Below are 18,497 nucleotides of genomic sequence, written 5' to 3'. Positions count from 1 at the left end.
GCAGAAAAGATATGCAGCAGGTTATTTCCCAACATTAAGCCACTCATTAGAGTATGCCCTTCTTGGTATTTCACTCTACAACAGCCAACCTGTAGATTATTTATCGCTTAAGTTTCTTGCACTTTCATCTCTTACAAAAATTTTGCTTAGAACATAATGCAATAATCCAGTTATGGTTACCAAAACTTTAAAAAAAATTATTACCTGTAAAAAAACCAAACCCAAACAAAAAACCCAAAAAACACACTTCCCAGAGATCAAGCCACATATCAATATAATTTCAAGTTTATGTTGGCAATGGCATCTTTTAGCATATCAATGATGGCTGTTAGAAAACTAAAAAAGGTTCAGCACAGGCAACCATGAAAAAATCCAGCATGCAAAACCTCTGACAAAACTACGTGCAGAACACTTCCAATTGACCCAAAGTCAAGATTTACATCACAGCTTGCTGCTGTAGTTTTGCAAACACATGGTCAAGTGACAATATCACAATGGGCACACCAAGCTTTTCCTGTTAGGCTCACTATTAAGACTTAGCTCATTTCTAAGCATTTGCTTTGAAGGAAAATGCATGCTAGAAAACATCACAGCTCTTTTGTGAAAGATATTTCCATACTTACTGGTGCTACTATTTTGCCCGTCTGTCCAACTTGCATGTCATTAGGAACAAAGCCAGCATCAACAGCTGCACGGGAAGCTCCAACTAGTTGAAAGAAAATATTTCCAGTGTTTTCTTTTAAAATATTAGTGAGCCAAATTTCTATCACCATAAAAGCACATGTATTTCACTGAATAGTCCCACACTCTAAGGGCACATATTTAGAAACTTCCCTCTTAAAAGCTGTTATAGTAATCCCTCTCTATACCACTGGCTGAAACTTCCAAATACTAAGTGCTAATGCACTTCATAAGCAACAGGAAATCCTTACTCCCAGTACCAAAGGGCCATATAGTTGAAACCGAGGATTTCGGTCAGGCATATTTCCATTATTTTCTCTTGTCGCTTTGTCAAAAGAGGATTTTCCCATAAATGCCTTCCCACAATGCTCCTCCAAGTTTAAACAGAACACATGTGCCATCTTATATTGCTGTGGAGCTAAAAAGTCAGGCATACTGAAGAAAAATATCAAAGTAAACTTGACAACGCCACATGGACATTTAGTTAGTGAAGCCACCAATTTAAAAACAAAGCCATTCATGTAGAACTATAAATTTATTATTACATGTGAAATCTAAAACTGATGTAGTTAAAATATTAATGCAAACAGTTCATCCTCCTCTCCCGACCTTTTCTTAAAATATTTTGCTGAAACACTGTACACAATCAGTTTTCTCCTTTTAATACAAAGCATAGCAAAAAGACAGAGCCACTCAAACTACAAGAACTGTGAAAGGGATTCTGTAAAGGAGTAGTATATAAGGATGTATGAAGAAAATATCAGCGCTTCAAAGTGAGCTAAGACCATTTCTTAATTTCTACAACTTCACTTTGTGAGCTTGTGATCTGGATATTTGAGGAGGACAGGGAATATTACAGTTTAGTATTTTGCTTCAGACACAGGCATTCAAATACACAGTTGACCACAAGGACAAGACAAAACTGTATCTACGACTAAACTAAAAGGATTTTAAGAATTTGAGAGAGATATGAAAATTAAAAACAGTGTTCATCTTAAGTCTTTTATGTAACCTTTTAAAATATAATAACCAGGGTTAAAAAAAAGGAAGAAAACAAGTTTACCTGCAGCATGCAACTGATCCGCAAGATCATATAACAACTTAAAATTTTCACCGCTCTTCAAGCCTCTCCCTTAAAAGTTAAGAACAAAAAAAAGATAAAGAAAGAAGAACATAATATGCTTTAAGATTTTTTTTTTTTATTGCCTACATAAACTTTATGTATGAGTATTTGAGTTTGCAAAGGCACAAATATATGCTTGCGTAGGGTATTTTTGGATATATTACTAAATAGTATTTAATATTTGGAGATTTAGCTTTTGTCTTGGTGATTAATATTATTATTTCATACGTATAAACCAACACCACTCTGTCTAGTTTACTTCCTGCACACAGCATCATCAAGATCACTCTCTGAAATCAGCGAAACAGGATTTTTTTACTAATTTGTGCTCCCTCTGCTGGCTTCAGGTACAAAACTCTGTAGTGGGATAACTAAGGAATAATTTTTTAGCTGTAGGCATACAGCAAGAATCACAGTCCATCACTTTATACCTGAAGAGCAGAATACAAACATAATGATTTTTAAAACCATTAAAGCCATTACATAATAATGTTTGGACTGCCTGTAACGATTAGCAATAATTTTAAACATGACAGATTTGGACCTAAAAACACATCATATCGCTATAATTTTCAAGGGGCTCACCAAATACAACAATGTTCTTAAGAAGCCTACTAGCATATGTTAAAAAATGTTTTGCCTCTTCACGAAAAATACATGTTGGGTGCATTCCCACTGGCCCGCTATGCCGTATTTCAGAACTACATCATAATATTTTTTTTTTTTTTTTTTTTTTTTTAGTGTATCACATTATAGTGTTCTGCTACAGGTATTATTTAATCAGGATGTACCATTACTTAATTGCACATAACAGTTTTAATATTATCTACTTACCGCCTGATACAACCACTTTTGCACTAGTAAGCTCTGGTCGATCACTTTTTGTCAACTTCTGCTCAATCCATTCAGAGATACCAACAGGCGGCGGAGGGGTTACTGCATTCATCAGATGAAGAAAAACATTCACAAGAAAAAGGATAAAGCGTGTATTTTCAACCGTTTAAATTTGAGCTTAAACTTAATGCAAAAGTTAATACTATAACCAATTCTACCACGAGCTTTTAACTACTATCAGTAATTGCTCTGTGGCTCTGAGTTACAAGCCTCTTTCATTAGTTGTGTTTAAGTAACCTATAGTACAAGCTGCACTAAAATGAAGGTCTATTGTATAAAGTAATACATTGATATCAACACAGCACAGTAAGTGTGGCTCTTCAGACAGGCAAACAAGCCAATTAAGTAGTGCAATGACAGTGCAATATGCTAATCTTAAGTATCAAGTAGCATTTGTTTCCTAACATCCCCAGACATTAGGAAATACAGGATGGTTCAGGGGCAGGTACTAAGCCACCCAGAAAAGTATGAGAACTGGGACACACACGCAGCACGTTACTAATGATTGCCTCTGCTGGATTTACAGCACAGTCATGAAAAGGCCCACAGCAAAAAAAAAAACCAGAGGTGATGAAACGCTGGAACACGTTGCCCAGAGTGGTTGTGAAGTCTCCATCTGTGGAGATACTCAAAGCCTGACTGGACACAAACCTGGGCAACCTGCTCCAGTGGGCTGGACTAAATCATCTCAAGAGGTCCCTTCCAACCTCAACTATTTTGTGATTCTGTGACTGGATTTCTCTATTATCAAAGCTACGCTGGCTTCATTAAAATAATAGTTTAACTGATTTAGTTAAAACTGATCTAAAACTACAAGTGGGTGTTCTCAAATCAATCTAAACTGCTACTAATTTAGCTAGACACTGTAATGACCTATCTCAATTAAAATACAACTGATGAAACCAAAACTGTGGATAGCCAGCCACTTTTATTTTTGCTCAATCTTGCTTTGAAAACCCATCTGGCTATTCGAACAGCTGTAACTTTAAATATGGAAAAGTTTCAAGACTGTGGTGGCAGAGGTTTAAGCAGTAAGTGAAACAGGCACAGATTTCAGCACAGGTAATCTCCATTTCTGATCAAAGAAAAAGTAGCAAGTGAGCATATAATCCATATCTTCCCTTACCAGACATCACTAAAAAAATGCAAGTTCCCAAATTACAAGCATAAAGCTCAGATCATGAAAACCAGTTTGCTTTGACAAATACTTCTGCAAAACATCACCGTGCAGTGAGCAAAACTAACTCTATTACATGAAATACCAGAACAAATACTCACACTTTTCTAAACTGGCACTACCACCACTTGTTGGTGCTGCCTCAAAAGAAGTTCCTCGTACAGTAAATATTTTAATCGCTTCATCACATTGCACAGTGCAAAGAATATTTCCTAAAAAAAAGGGTCACATTACATTTTTAAAGAAGGTAATATCAGACATACTATGCTTTTTAAAAAAAAACAAATTAAATTAACATCAGAAACATATTAGCAGTTCTACCAGAATAGGCAACATTCAGAAAGTTACTTCCCAAAACTGCAGTTTTAGATGACTAAAGCTTGAAACCTAGGCACTTAATAAATGTAGATTATAAATATTTTAATTTACTTTTCAGCTCCAGGTTTCTGAAGTATGATAACAAATCCTCTATTTTTAAAGGATACAGAGCATTCAAATAATTTCTTATGAATAAGCTCTTAAATTTCAGAAGGAGGAAAAAAAACCCCAACTTTGAAAGTTTCATTCTTAAAGAGTGTCTATAATTCAAAGTAGATCTTTTATCCGGTTGCACGAATTCATCAGAAGACAACAAGGCCTGCCCCAAGTATCTGTGGGATTGTTTCTCTCAATAATATATTATATAAGGTATTTACTTGACACTGGAGGCTGCAGGGAACGCTAAAAGAGAAAAATGCTGTAATACCAGCTATTCATAAACAAAGTCATCTTGAAACTGTGAATTACTGGGAAGCAACTTAAAAGTGCAACACAAAACCACATTCTGGTAACGTAACTTGAAATGTAATACCACGTTGGTACACATGGTACAATCTTGTACAGTAAAATTAAGAAACACAAACTAATGAGCTCATATCTAAATTAAAATGCAGTGTCAGACAAGCATTAGAGAAACAAGACTGAAAAAAGAATTGCAAATTAAGATAATTAAATATTTATTTATAATTAGTTCAATGTCTTCATAATTAGGAAAAATAACCCTGTGGTATCTTAAATCAGAACTAATGCTAGTCATATTAAATAAAGCTGGACAATTAACTTAATGTCTTACGTTTTACTAAATCTGATCAGAAGAACATTAACAAAGAAATGCAGTATGTATAAAGGAGATTACCAAATTCTATTCGTTAAAGTGATAGACCTGGTTTCTAACTGCTAGTACCAAAGTTGTTGGGATTACTTGCTTTCTCATACATGGAGCATCATGTCCATCCCCAGGTTTCATTTTTATGAACCACAGCAGTTCAGATTGTAAAGTGAAAATTCCTATCATATTCCAAGGTTCTAACAACAGGATTATGTAAAAAAGTTATCAGTATTGGGTTCTTTATTGCACAAATGCCACATACCTTTTGTGATTACCCACCTGCATAGATAGTTCTCACAAAAGTGTCTGGTGACTTAATTTCAATAATGTCAGAAACAGGGGCAACATCAAGTTTGCCAGCCACTCTGGGAATAAGATTCTAGCAGTTAAAGATGAAAAGTTAGCACAGTAAATGCTAAGTAAAATGCACACAGTCAGTAAAAGAATGCCCGCTGTCCTGATTTTAACTTCATATAATGCTGTGTGTAGGTAAAAAGGCACATACAACTGTAAGGTTTTTGTAGGGCTACTCATGTAGCTTTAGCAGCCAAATAAAATCCCATTATTGTAATAACATTAGACATTTTATGAGACTTACCGTAAGTAAACCCTGAATTCAATATCTGTGAGAGACTGAAAGAGTTAATGTCTCAAACATTGTGGTGGGGCAAGTTCTGCTTAAAGACAAACCCTGCAGAGCAAGGAACCAAGGTGAAAAGCCCATCATTTCAGACATCAGCAACAGGAGGGGGAGGGCGTGCTGGAGGGTGTGCAGCTCCCTGTTCTGATAAGCTGTTGGGATACAAAGATCAAACAATGGCCACGTCTGCAGGGAAGGAGAAGTTACTCCACCAACAACCCCCAAGCCCAAAGGCTCACAAACTGCTCATTAGCCTGACCAGTTCGGGTGCCCGCCCAAAGGAGGGGCAAGGATGATAAAAGGACACCAACTGAAGCCCCGGGTGCGCAAGCCCACCGGGACTGGACCCCTCGGCTGACTGGACCAACGCTGGACCCAGGACCGGTGAAATCTTTCTCTCCTCCTTTTTCTCTCGGTCTTCTTCTCTCTTTCCTTTTCCACAATCCCTACACCTCATCCATTTCAAGATATAAACCGTTGACCAAGTCTGAGAGTAAGAGTGGATCCAGCCGCCCCTAGACCCTTCTCCGAGGAGGAGTCTGGAAAGCAAGGGGGTCTACTCTGAACCTCCTGACTCAACGGGAGGGATCTCCTTACTCCCTGAATTGATGTATATGCTCACCCTGGGTTACACGGTGTACAGAAGTAGTCTTATGCCAGTTCCTGTGGTGAGAAACCCCGCCACCTACTACCACGCCTCGCCACCTACTACCACGCCTCGCCAGTTCAGTTTGCTTCTGTCATGAATAAAATCTTTAACTGATCGTTCGGCATCATTTCACCTTAATTTAGCCCGAGGGAATTTTGAATTAAACATGACTCCCTGGTCTGCCCAGTCTGGGTCGTGACAATATATTACATTAGGAGGCTTATTTGCTTCAACAGTTTAAAACTGAATATAGATGCAATTTACTCAGAAAATTGACAATTATGGATTGCTGAGCTCTTAGCACTTCAAGGAAAAAAAAGCACTTTTGGAAGCTAGTTACCAGAGACCATAGGAACACCCCCCCGCACCTTCTCCTCAAAAGCCAAAAAGTTACTATTTTAAAAATTAATATTAAAATATATATTCTCCTGCTCTGAAATTGACTCTAGAAAATAACTTAGCACCTTTAGGAATGGGAAGGAGGCTAAAAAGAGCAACACAAATCATGAAGACATTAACAATAGCAAGAGCTTTGCTTGTTTTTTGTCCCCCTCCTAAGCTGGTACAACACAAAGGGCCCAGTTCCGAAATCTTTACTCACATTAAGCGCTCAAAAATGGAAGCGTAAGCTTTAAAGCAAAAGCTATTAACCTTTACTAAGACACTGCAGATCAAAAATAAAGATAAAAAATAAAATAAATAAACCCTAAGACTTAAGGTATGTAAAGATTTCTCCTAGCAAAATTACAAGTATACAGACTGATATTGATTGGAAGTAAAAGTAGTCAGATGGAAGGCTGATGTCATTATTCATCCCACATCAGCAAGATTTCTGAAGTATCCTTTTTCTCTCATTTAGCTGCACCACAACGTTGTTAGTACTGAGGCTCTCCGCATACTTAAACACACACTCCTTAAAAAACAAGTTTTGAAAAATTGTATTTTCATTAAAAAACATCTTGGCTAGAACTTGGATCTGTGTTATTTATATATATTTGCAGACATTTCAATTTACAGTACTTACATCATAGATGCCATTTCCCCCCTCCAAAAAAATTTGCTTCCAATAGGTCTGCACACTTTCATTTCAACATGCAAATCATACATTTTTCATCTCAATTTACTGTACTTTTCCTTACAATTTTCGTAATACTTTCAGATCACTTAATCTATTTTGTGTTATTGTACATTTTGCCCTGTGTACATAGAGCTAGCTGGTTACCACTAAATATTTCTTCTACGCTCTTCCTTTGTCCAAGTCAGCCCATAAATAAAACTCAGACATGAATTGGTGTTTCTAACTAATGACCTCTTAAGCAAACTACTGTAACATTTTTTGAAAACTCAAAACTGTCCATGGCTGACCTCTCTCAGGCATTTGATTCATGCTTTTACATACAACAGTGTCTCCTGTCTCTTGTCTACAAGAAATTTTGACGCACTTCGATCTACTTACCTTCCCAAAGGCAGATGCTCCAGCGCAAATGTGGGTGTAATTGAATTTTTTATGAGTTTCCAAAATCAAGGGAGTCAACTCCTCTGAGGATAAAAAAATATTGCCCCAAATTTACAACTATCTTATTTTCAATCGCAAATATAAATACCATTTCTTTTGTCAATAGGTAAGAACAACTCTCACCTGCTAGAAATCCCTTGTACACATCATGCTGAGCCACTAGAACTTTTGCAACACCCTGCACTTTGCTGACTTCTTGTGCTACCTATGATTACAAATAAATTATTATTAGTTTGTATGGTAACAGGCACCACAAACAAATAACAAGAGAGTCTCTGCTGCAAAGAGCTCACAACCTATACATTAGTTACAACTGGAACACAAAAGTATGTGAATTTCAAAATCAGAATGAACTTGATGGTACAAAAAGCAGATCTTCTGACCCACAGCCTAGTGCCTTATAGGACAATGAGAATTGATTTTGTGGATAAAAAAAACTAGAAAACAAACCAAACATAAGAAAGCTTGCCTCCTGCATGCAGGATTACGCAACGAACTTATGATGTATTACAACAGCAGATAACAATCATGCTTGAGGATTACTGCTCAGTATTCTGATACAATCACCAAGAAACCAATCCTACTTCTTCTAAAGGAGCAATCCTTTGTCTGCAGCTGACTTTTGCCTACTGATGTGATGTGTATTTTAAATTCTGTATTTATGCATTTTTTCCTTTAAATTTGCAGAAGTAAAGTTTAAATGATAAAAGGGTTGTCGCAGATCAGAGAGAAGAGGACTGACAGCAGTGTCTGGAGACCACACGCATCGTCCCAGAACAAGCATAGTTTTACTGAGTTTGCCGAGTATCGGTTAACCCTCAAAAATTAACAAGAGGAAATAAACAAAAATTCCATAATAGCTGCTACAGAATATCTGTTTCAGTAACTGGCTCTTTTGTCCTATCAATACAGATTCTTACAAAGAAACTTAAAAAAAAAAAAAAAAAAAACCCAAACCTTCATTTTTTATAAAGTACTTTTTCCCAGCATGACATACGTTGCCAAATAGACACCATATACTTAGTATTAAAAAACAGACAAACAAACCATTCCCAATCACTTTTCTACTATGCAAGTGCCAAAGAATAAGGAAACTCAAAGACAGACAGACAAGGCAAATTCCCCCCCCCCCCCCCCCTCCTTTTCTTGATCTGGGTAAATACTTGCTTCCAGGTCTCCACCTTGAACACCTGGGGCTCAGTTTAGAATAGCCACTGAGGTTTCTCCACCTATTTGTGAATTAGCTGAAGTATGCCTCATGCATGAGATACTACGTATTGCTTTCAGAATAACAATTCATAAACAATAGCCTAGTATGAAAAATATTAGGCATAATTATTTCTACTTTTACTGTTCACAGAAGAGTACATCATGGTGGAATAAAAGTGTCATTAATATACTAACTGTATTGTCTCTAGATTTTGCACATAAAACTTAGACTAACAATACAACAGCTAACATACAAGAAACTTTTTTTAGATGTGAGCTATACGATAAAGTCAAGAAGCACCAATTTCAGAATTTTAGGTTGCAAACACACTCTCACTATGCTACTAGTAGTTGACTAGTAAAAGCAAGATGCTCAGAAGCCCTATTTGTTACCATACTGTTTCATTTCTGCTGATTTCCATTTGAACAAGTGCAAGCTTCTTTGCAAGTTTTTAGCACTGCAATATTTGTCTTTCAAACTTTACAGGGAAATATTGTTTTAAAAGTTAATTGTCCTTTAGTCCTATAAAAATTTGCTTGCTTAAGCTTATAACAACCAATACTGATATTCTCCCTTGTGAAATGAGATTTATACCCATATTTTCACTTCAGAAGAGAAGCAGTTCAAGTGCAGGACATTTCCGGCAGATTAGCAATTCCTGGCACAGTTCCTCTTTGCTACAGATTATTCTTCAGGCTAACCGAGACGCTACCAAGTACTGTTTCACCGCATTCATTATTTCATTCATATGAAAATAGCATTTCCTACCTTGTCACAGCTGGTACCAGCTACTAAACAAGAAACTTCACCTCCAAGACGTTTTGCTGCAGTGATAGTATTTAGTGTAATGGGTGTAAGAGTCTCATTGTTGTGTTCTGCTATGACTAATGTACTCTGAAACCTCCGGAGCAGCAATGCCTTTAAAGAGAGACAGAGAGAGAGAGAGAGAGGAGTTTGATATTTAGCATTTCAGTAAAAAACTGTTCCTAAGAGCATCCAATGCTTTACAGAAACTTATCAATTATACAAACTGTAAAATACCGCTGTCAAACAAAATAGGCTAAATCTAGGTAATTTTTATTAAGTAGGCAGAACACGCAAGGTGTTAAAAAAAAAAAAAAAGGTATAAACTTGCTTGACTAGTTTAAACTAAAACCTCCACAGGAAAATACAGGAACAATATTAAGAAAAACATTTTAATACCTTACAGTCAAGCTCAGTTGGTCAACTTGAAGTACCTTAAAGAATGAAGATTAGACTGGCAAGACTAAGACACAAGGAAATCAAGGCTAGCAAATAAATATTTACTTCTTGGTTTTTTGGGGTTGTTGGTTTGGGGTTTTTTTTTTACTATAGGTTTTAGCCAAAATCTAGCTACAGAACACACTTTTTTAATTAGTTATGTATAAAGGCAAAATTGTATGCAGTGGCCGGATCACAATTAAGCAGCCTGAAAACACACTAACAGAACTACTGATAAGCATCAGGTTCGTTTTTTTCTATTTTCCTTTAAAACATTTGACACTTGACCACTTAGTCTACCACCATAATTTAATGGTCCTTAAATAATAATTTTGACCAATTTACCATCCACACACACACTTTAACTTCTAAAGCAAAAATGAAAAAAAAAAAAAAAGACAGAGGAAAAAAAAAGGCAAAGAAGTGCCATGAAACCAAACCAAAATATTCTAAGCTCTGAGACTGTCCTCTCTCATTTTCAGGCGAACCCAGAAAAAGCATTATTCGTCAAACACTAATACCAGGGTAGGGAAAGAGTCTGGCATGGGAACAGGAATATTATCCTTCCAAGTTTTTGTTTAGCCCACATAAAGCCTAAATCCAGACTTGAGTTATGATCAACGTAATACGGAACACATGGAAAACCAAATCTATTAATTAATATGACCAAGGTACAAATACTAACACTAAAGACTGCACAGCCAAATACTACTTTTTTAAACTTATATTCTGACCCCATCTCCTCTCAAGCCAAATACGCACTTACCCACTACTTAAACTAGAAAAAAAAGCTTCAGAAATTCTGAGAGGCTAAAATTTGGATATGGACTTCAACCACACAAAGCCCACCAACACGCTAAACTTCACACAGAGAAAGCAAATCCCGAGGACTTCCCTGAAGCTAATCACAGTGTAAAAATATAAATACAAAGATAAGGTTTCACAGAATCAGGATCGTAATTTGTCATTTTGATTAAAACAATAAGGATTCTTGTAAAGGTGCTCTGCATTTAATCTTTTATGCTTAAGGCTACTTGTTATGATTAAAGATTTTAAGATCATTTGAAGCCAATTGCCAGTAACAAAATATTTATTGCCAATATAGATCAGACACCATATTTTTGATTATGTTTCATACATCATTTGCAATAAAAGTTATGAGATTTTAGTCACTGTTTGAAGAATAAATCCATGCTTTTGTGGCAAAAAGCCCACTTTTCCAATGATTTATAGTCGTGTCACAGGGTAAAGTGGACCGTGCTCATGAAAGATTCTTAAGTTTTCAAATTTCCAAAGGGAGCCACATGCATTTTAAACACACATTTAATTCTGACTATATTATGATCTTTTCCCTAAATAAGTACTGTACCACCACAGAAGCTCTATATCATTCTGTCAAACAATTCTAGAATAAACTGAGAAATTTTTTAGCCAAAAAGAATAAGAGCAATGGATGTTGCTTGAGCAGACTGGATATTACAGCATTAACTAGGTGTTATTTCTAAACTGATAATCCCACATTTTCTATTTGTGGGAACTGCACACCGGAAGGTCACTTTATGTCTACATGCGTGACATTTCTGAATGCAAAGACAAGACCAGATTTAAAATAAAAGTCATGTTCTACATCTTGGGTAAAAATCCTGGATAACAAGTAAGATTCCTACGTGAGTCTGAATTTTAATATACTAACACACCTAAAATAATTTTTTAATAAACAAAACAAAAACAAACTGACTTTTGTTTGTTATAATAAAGATTCTGCAGCAAAACCAGAGGGTAATTCATCCCGTTACATATGATCCTGAAAACTGAGAATCTGCAATGAGTCAATGAAGAGGACAGGTAGTTATTTTGATGAAGTAACTTGTCCGGCTGCACACGTGCGAGAACAGCCCATTACTTCACTGACATAATTTCTCCATCTGTACTTGGGCAGGAAGTCTAGTTTCAAGCCTAGATAAAATAGGAAGGTTGAGTATAAACCTAACCAGCTGACAGCAAGGATAATAAAGCACAAGAAGTAAGACACACAGAACCACCAAACTATTGAAAACAATGCTTTGAGAGGGAACAGCACTCAGCGCTTGTGCCATAGAAGGTTCCTGGTGAAAACCAAGCTCTGGAAAAAATCAGGCTATCCAAAGAAATCGCTTACAGTTAGACATGCTACAAACTTGGACAATCAAGTGGCTTCTCAAGCATACCAGAAGATTATGAACTCATCTGCCAGCAACCAGTAGAACTGGAAATTTATTTCACCTAGGTTTAGATATAAATTGAAGCTAGGCACCTATGCTCCCTCTACAGCAGAAACATCTACATTTCCTCTCTGGTGAAAACTCCAGACATTGATTCAGTTTATACTAAAATAAACATTTATGAAGGAAAACTGTCTGGATTTTCCAACACACACACCCGCCTCCCCAGCATTTATGGTAGAGCAAACCTGGCCTCTGACTTCCAGATGTCTAAAAGTTGGTAAGATTAACCTAGACGTGCAGTATACATCAACTAACCCGCTTGCAAAGTGCCAAAGCATTCGCTGAATCTATCATCTCAAGTTTCCCCAAAGCATCTTTTTGTTCCCCACCTGAGAAACCCAGCAATGTTTTCCAAGCAGAATGTGAAAAATTTGAACATAGTATATGAATTTCTAGACTTCAGACTTTTCTAGACTACTCACTGCTACTGTCCCAGCCAAGTGTTAGAAATCTGGACATGCCCAGTACAGGTGCACAGATAAACCCACACATGAGGCCAACACCCCATACATCCAAAGTACTCATTCATACGCACAGGTGATCTGTTCTTCACAGCAACACCAATGCAAACTGAACGGACGTTGGTCTTTCAGCACATAGGCAGGTCACCTTAACAGCACACAAGCAGGCCCAGCATTTCTTAAATACAGATTTGCTGCTTATATGCTACAAAACATAGGTATTAACACAGCTGGAAAATCCCAGACAAAAGTGTTGTAAATCTTCGCTCGCTGCTTGGCGAAACTGGTGAGCAGACTGGTATCAATGCCCTCTACAGTCAACAGTCGATAGCTAACTGCCTGCAGCCTGTTCCAAGGACACTCATTGTAATGCAGGAATTATGAAATCGGCTCTGTAAGAAAGATATGTGGCAGACGGGAACAAAAGGTGGGGTGGCCAAAAAGTCTTCCCAGGAAACATAAGAAATGCTCCAGCAGGTGTACTGTACGTGGCCCCATGCTCCCAATATGCATGAGTATGAAACAGGCTGTTAGAAACTTCACCCAGGAAACTGAAGTTTGCCTCCCAACCTCTTCAGAGGAACTACTGCACCTTTCAGGAACTAAACCGAAATAGCAATTCACAAGGCAAAAAGTACCTAACAACCGGGCCCACAAAGGTATCTCTACAGCTGATTTTCTTAGCTGTAAAAGCAAAAGGGCCAGAAATTAAAATTTTAAAACTCCTTAGTAGGAAGGATGTATCTCATAGAGACCCATTATCACTGGGCAAAATTCCCAAGACCTGACTCCAGGAACTAGGAATTGAGGTATTACTAAAGATAATGGCTACTTTCCTATACAACAAAACAATGCCTAATTCTATTAATAGACAGACTTGTAGCTGCAAAACTTAAAAAGAAGAAAAAAACATTTGGGAAGCTCAAGGAGAGGAGGAAGCTCTAGAAAAAAAGCTTATACTTCTCCTAGAACCTCTGTACAGATCTGGCTACAGAAGAGGTCTAAGAGACAGCTATTTAACTCCAGGGAACGCTAACCAGAGAAACAACACTAAAGGCACCTGCACTGAAAAGGAGCTATAACTGCAGCAAAGAACAGCAAAAGAAATAAAGAAAAAACTTCCAAAAAGTATTTATTTAGGAATCACAATAAAGACTTAAAATTACAAAGGAATTGAAGCAGCAACAGAAAGCTGTAATACAGAATAAACTTTTCCAGATATATCCCATGCAAACCACTAATAAAAATCAAAGCAATAAAGCTGTTCTGAAATATAGACACTACTAAAAGTAAACTCAAGATAAATGAATACATTTTGAAAGTTATTAGACTGAGCTTATCAATGACAATTGAAGGATAGATACAGAGCATTCCCTAAGACTACAAATGTAGCCCAGTACTTCCAGAGTAAGGTGTGTTTCAGGCTGTTAAACCCATTTATCTGAATTCTCTCAGGCTAAAAAAAAGAAACCCAGACATGCATTGTGAGATATATATGACCGAAATAAAATCCACCATTTTCAGAAACATCAGGAAATTGAAAGCTCTGAAATCAACAGGAACTCAAAGACTCAATAACTGTGAATACTGGGTCCCCCCAAAACACTGTAAAGACAAAATAAGAGTATTTGCTCAATATCACTAAAAATTATGCAAGTGACATTTCACTTTATTCAAAACCTATTATACAGTAAAATACTACACTACAAAGTGAGAAAGAAAATCTGACCGTTAAGACCACTTTCACCTGAAGATCTCCAACAGCTTCATAAGCACATGCCTATTACTTTGTTTAAGCCAACTCTAAAGCATCTCTTGCGCTCACTCCCCCCAATATTGCAGAAACAAATGCAACTTTTATTCTGTTTGGACCTTTAAAACAACAGCAGAACCCTGAAATATTATACAAAGCAAAACAGTTTTCTTAAGAAACAGAGAGCCACAATGTCCTTCACTCTTTCACCCTGTTGCTGGGGGTTTTTTGAGGGAGAGTGGAGCTAGAAGTGAGGGAGACTAAGAGATTCATCTATGACTTGAAACAGTCAAGACTAACACTGCTTGCCCTTCATGAATATCCTTAGGATAAATTCTAACTTCAAAACAGGTTGAATAACAACTGGATACAAAATTAAAGGCATGGTATTATACCCACCTACAATCAGCTTGGCCCCCGAACTGCTGTGTAATGTCATGTAAGAAGAAAAAAAGAAAAAAAAAAAACAACACTGTGAATAGGCAAAAAGGCAGACACTTGCTTATCTGATAAAAACGATAATCAGAGAATGTTAAGGGAATACATTATCTGTTTGTTGTTTTATAAAGGTAGGAATGTGTGACCTCAAAATACTCCTTAACTAAGTCCGCAAGACAATCCTGATGATCACAATTTCCTACCATTACAAGTTTGGTAGGGACTTCAAGAGCTCATACAAAGCTCTCCTCCATCAGATGCTAAGCCACCATATCTCTTATTTCCAACATATCATATAGCTTATTGCTGATGAAGACTCCTAGGCAAGCTATTCCAAAAACTTACTATCCTTTGAGCTAGAAAGGATTTCTTAATGTCCATCTTAACTCTTTGTAGCTATCTTAAATAGCTTTCTTGCAATTTAAGCCAACTGTTATTAGTTTATCATCCATGGACTGGTGAAACGGCTTATTCCCACCTCTGCACCAATTTTTTGTGTATTTGCAGTCTCATATTCCTCCTCAGACCTCCCATCTTTAAGTTATGCAACTCCAACCTTTCCTCGTTGCTCATACTTTACAGGTCTCTCGCATCCTGTTTTTCTCTAGACTTTATTCATTCTTGAAGTGCATGAGCGTCAGCAGTGCCAAACTGCAGTTTGCTGTGCCTCTTTTGCAGACTACATTGTTACCCACACACTGAAGATGCGCACAATGTTCTATTGACTTTATTTCATAAATTTATGAGTTTAGATGCATATGGCTGAAAAACAAGGAGCTGACCACATGTTTCCAGGACATGAAACTGAACTGTGCAGTGATCATGAAAGTATAATTTACATAGCTGTACCATACATTCTAGGAGTTCTAGAGATCAAGACCTTTGCTTTGCAAAGCCTACAGCCTAACAATAACTGAAAGACATCAATGATTACAACAGTTGTAATTTTTAGATTAACTAAATCATGTATGTCCTGGTCTACCTTTGCTCTTTTTTTAAGCCATTCTTAATACCTGAAACCGATTAATATGTCCATAATTCCTATTTTAGAGCTGTACAGAACTGCAATACCTGTAAAGCCTTGGAGAGCTCAAGAAGAAACTTGCGAGATTTAAAGCTCTTTTAGAAGGGCTACTTACACACAGTTCTAGTGGAGGGAATGTCTTGTAGTGCACACTACAGGACCGAACAGATATTCAGGGACATTTCATGAATCATCTACTCCATTAACCTTGAGCTCACCTACTCGTTAAATTTGGTAACATAGCCACCGTGACACATCAAGCAGCAAATGGCCTCCAAAAGCCCAGCAGTCCTCCCAGCTGCACAATATGAAGGTCAACACGGAAAAGCAACAAGTGTTTCACATTAGCTTTGTCTGCAGGTTGTGACAGTTAAAGCAATCACAGTTCTGCACAGCTGTGTTCGTGTGACTGAGAAACACTGTATTAACCTCTCAAAACCCCAGAAAGCCTCTCCTTGAGCCACGTACGGCTTTCTAAGGTTCTCAGAGTTTGCAATAACCAGCTGCAAGAGTCTCTTCAGCCGTAAGGAAAGTACCCCCGTTCCTCACCCAGTCCTGTACGAGGGTGGATGAGAGCGAGCACTCCGAGAAATTTAAGACCTCCCTTATGGCTACGTTAGCTCTTCACAGAGGACAACAATCCTCAACCCTCGCCTGCACTGCGCGCTGGGGTGGGCTTCTTGCACACCCGGCATCCACTCAGAAACTTTACTGTTAACAGCCACGCTGCGGGAGAGAAGCGGAGTCCAGCGGAGGAGTTCGGCCCCGGCGGCGCCTGCTGCTCGCCCCCCCCCCTCCCCGCACACCCCCATCGGCCACCACCGCCGGGCGGGCCGACGGCGGAGCTCGGCCCCGCCCCGCCCCACCTCTGCCCCACTGGGCACGGGCCCACACGGCCGGGGCGGAGGGAAGGCAACCGACCCCTCAGCACCCCGCGGCCGGTCGCCACGCCGGAGCGGACGCGCGCGCGCACACAAACACACGGCCACGGCCGCGGCCGAAGGGGCGCCGCGCGCTTCCCGCCCGCCCCGCACTCACCGCCCGCCGCTGCGCCGCGACCGCCCGCAACATGGTTCCGCCGCCACGGCCCCGCGCCGCTCTCGCGAGAGCCGCGGGCCCCCCCCCCCGCCCCGCCGCCTCATTGGCCGGAGCGGCGGGCCAATGGGTAGCGGCAGAAAGCGCTCCCCCCCCCCCCCCCCTCGCGGCGCGGTGGCGGTTGGCGCGGCGGGTGCGGGACCGTTGGCGGGGCGCGCGCGAGCCGTCTCCCTTCCCCTCCGCCCCCCCCCCCCCCGCACTGTTTCCGCGAAGAGTTAAAGCCCTTTAAAGAGAAGAAAACAACAGGAAGCGGAGTTAGGCACGCAAACGCCTATGCTCCAGACCAGACCCTATCCCCAAGCCAATAAAAACGTGCCTCGCGAAGAAAAAGGCAGGGAAAAAGTCTTCATTTGCGGCTGTGGAACCAGCAGAAGTCCGGGGGGCCACGGGCAGGCTCCCAGCCCCGACCCTGCGGACATCTCCAGGGCTGCCCACAAGTTGCCAGATCCCCCCCCCCCCCCCACCAGCTCCCCACGGCATTAGACACGCAGCGGGAGCAAAGGAGGTAAGGTGGGGAAGGAGCGGGTGGCTCACAGGAGAGGCCAGAAGTCCCGGCGCTTCCCAAATGCCACAACCCACCAGCTGTCCGGTCTGACAGCTTCACAGTCCGGTCAGGTAACGCCAGCCCGGGGCGCGTACCCTCACCAGGACAGATTTACAGCTGCCTCGCCCCTGCAACGGCATTGGAGAATAGCTCATTTGCTCTGCATATTTTATAGATTTTTTTATTATTATTATTATTCTGATGTCTCAGAACCAAGGCGAGACATTTTGTGTCTGCCCCTTCCACGGCACCAGGGTGTGCCAGGGGCCAAGCTGGGACTCTCTGTTTTTTCCATGCCTCCAGATTTCTTTTCCAGGTGGCAAGGAGAGGAATTTAAAAATCAATGAAGCAAAGTTTCAGGCCAAATTCGCTGCTAAAATATGTGCTGTCACGCTCTGAAAACCTCGTGTCCTGGAGAAGCTGGCAGGAGCCACCACACTGGACTAACCTGTCTGCCAGCCCAGGAGCCCCAAGCACACATGGATTTGGGATGTTCCCGACTGACTTCCCATTCCAGAAATCACTAGATAGCGAGCCACAAATGCAGTTTCCTCCTTCCTATCCTGAAGTGGTTTAGAGAGAAAAAAAAAACCAACCAACAACTAACCAAACCTTGAACAACTATGGCCACTGGACCGT

General features: G+C 39.5%; 1 protein-coding gene across 4 annotated transcripts in view; it reads right to left on the bottom strand.

The window, feature by feature from the left end:
• ETFA (electron transfer flavoprotein subunit alpha) overlaps window positions 1-18,497 on the bottom strand; it is a 43,812-nt gene that overhangs the window by 16,326 nt on the left and 8,989 nt on the right. For 3 of the 4 annotated variants that reach the window (XM_030013439.2, XM_030013438.2, XM_030013437.2), the window contains exons 2-9: window positions 9,806-9,955; window positions 7,951-8,032; window positions 7,768-7,850; window positions 5,302-5,401; window positions 3,977-4,087; window positions 2,639-2,740; window positions 1,745-1,813; window positions 624-706 (exon numbers count right to left, since the gene is read on the bottom strand). In XM_030013439.2, the coding sequence (XP_029869299.1) occupies window positions 624-706; window positions 1,745-1,813; window positions 2,639-2,740; window positions 3,977-4,087; window positions 5,302-5,401; window positions 7,768-7,850; window positions 7,951-8,032; window positions 9,806-9,955 (780 nt within the window). Of the gene's footprint in view, window positions 1-623; window positions 707-1,744; window positions 1,814-2,638; window positions 2,741-3,976; window positions 4,088-5,301; window positions 5,402-7,767; window positions 7,851-7,950; window positions 8,033-9,805; window positions 9,956-17,257; window positions 17,357-18,497 lie in introns of those variants that run through there. The other variant, XM_030013440.2, reaches the window with a different exon arrangement.

This window comes from Aquila chrysaetos, chromosome 5 (assembly GCF_900496995.4).
Source record: "Aquila chrysaetos chrysaetos chromosome 5, bAquChr1.4, whole genome shotgun sequence".
Lineage (NCBI taxonomy): Eukaryota > Metazoa > Chordata > Aves > Accipitriformes > Accipitridae > Aquila > Aquila chrysaetos.
Note: the sequence above shows the minus strand (reverse complement) of the source record. Positions and strands in the feature narration are given on the sequence as shown.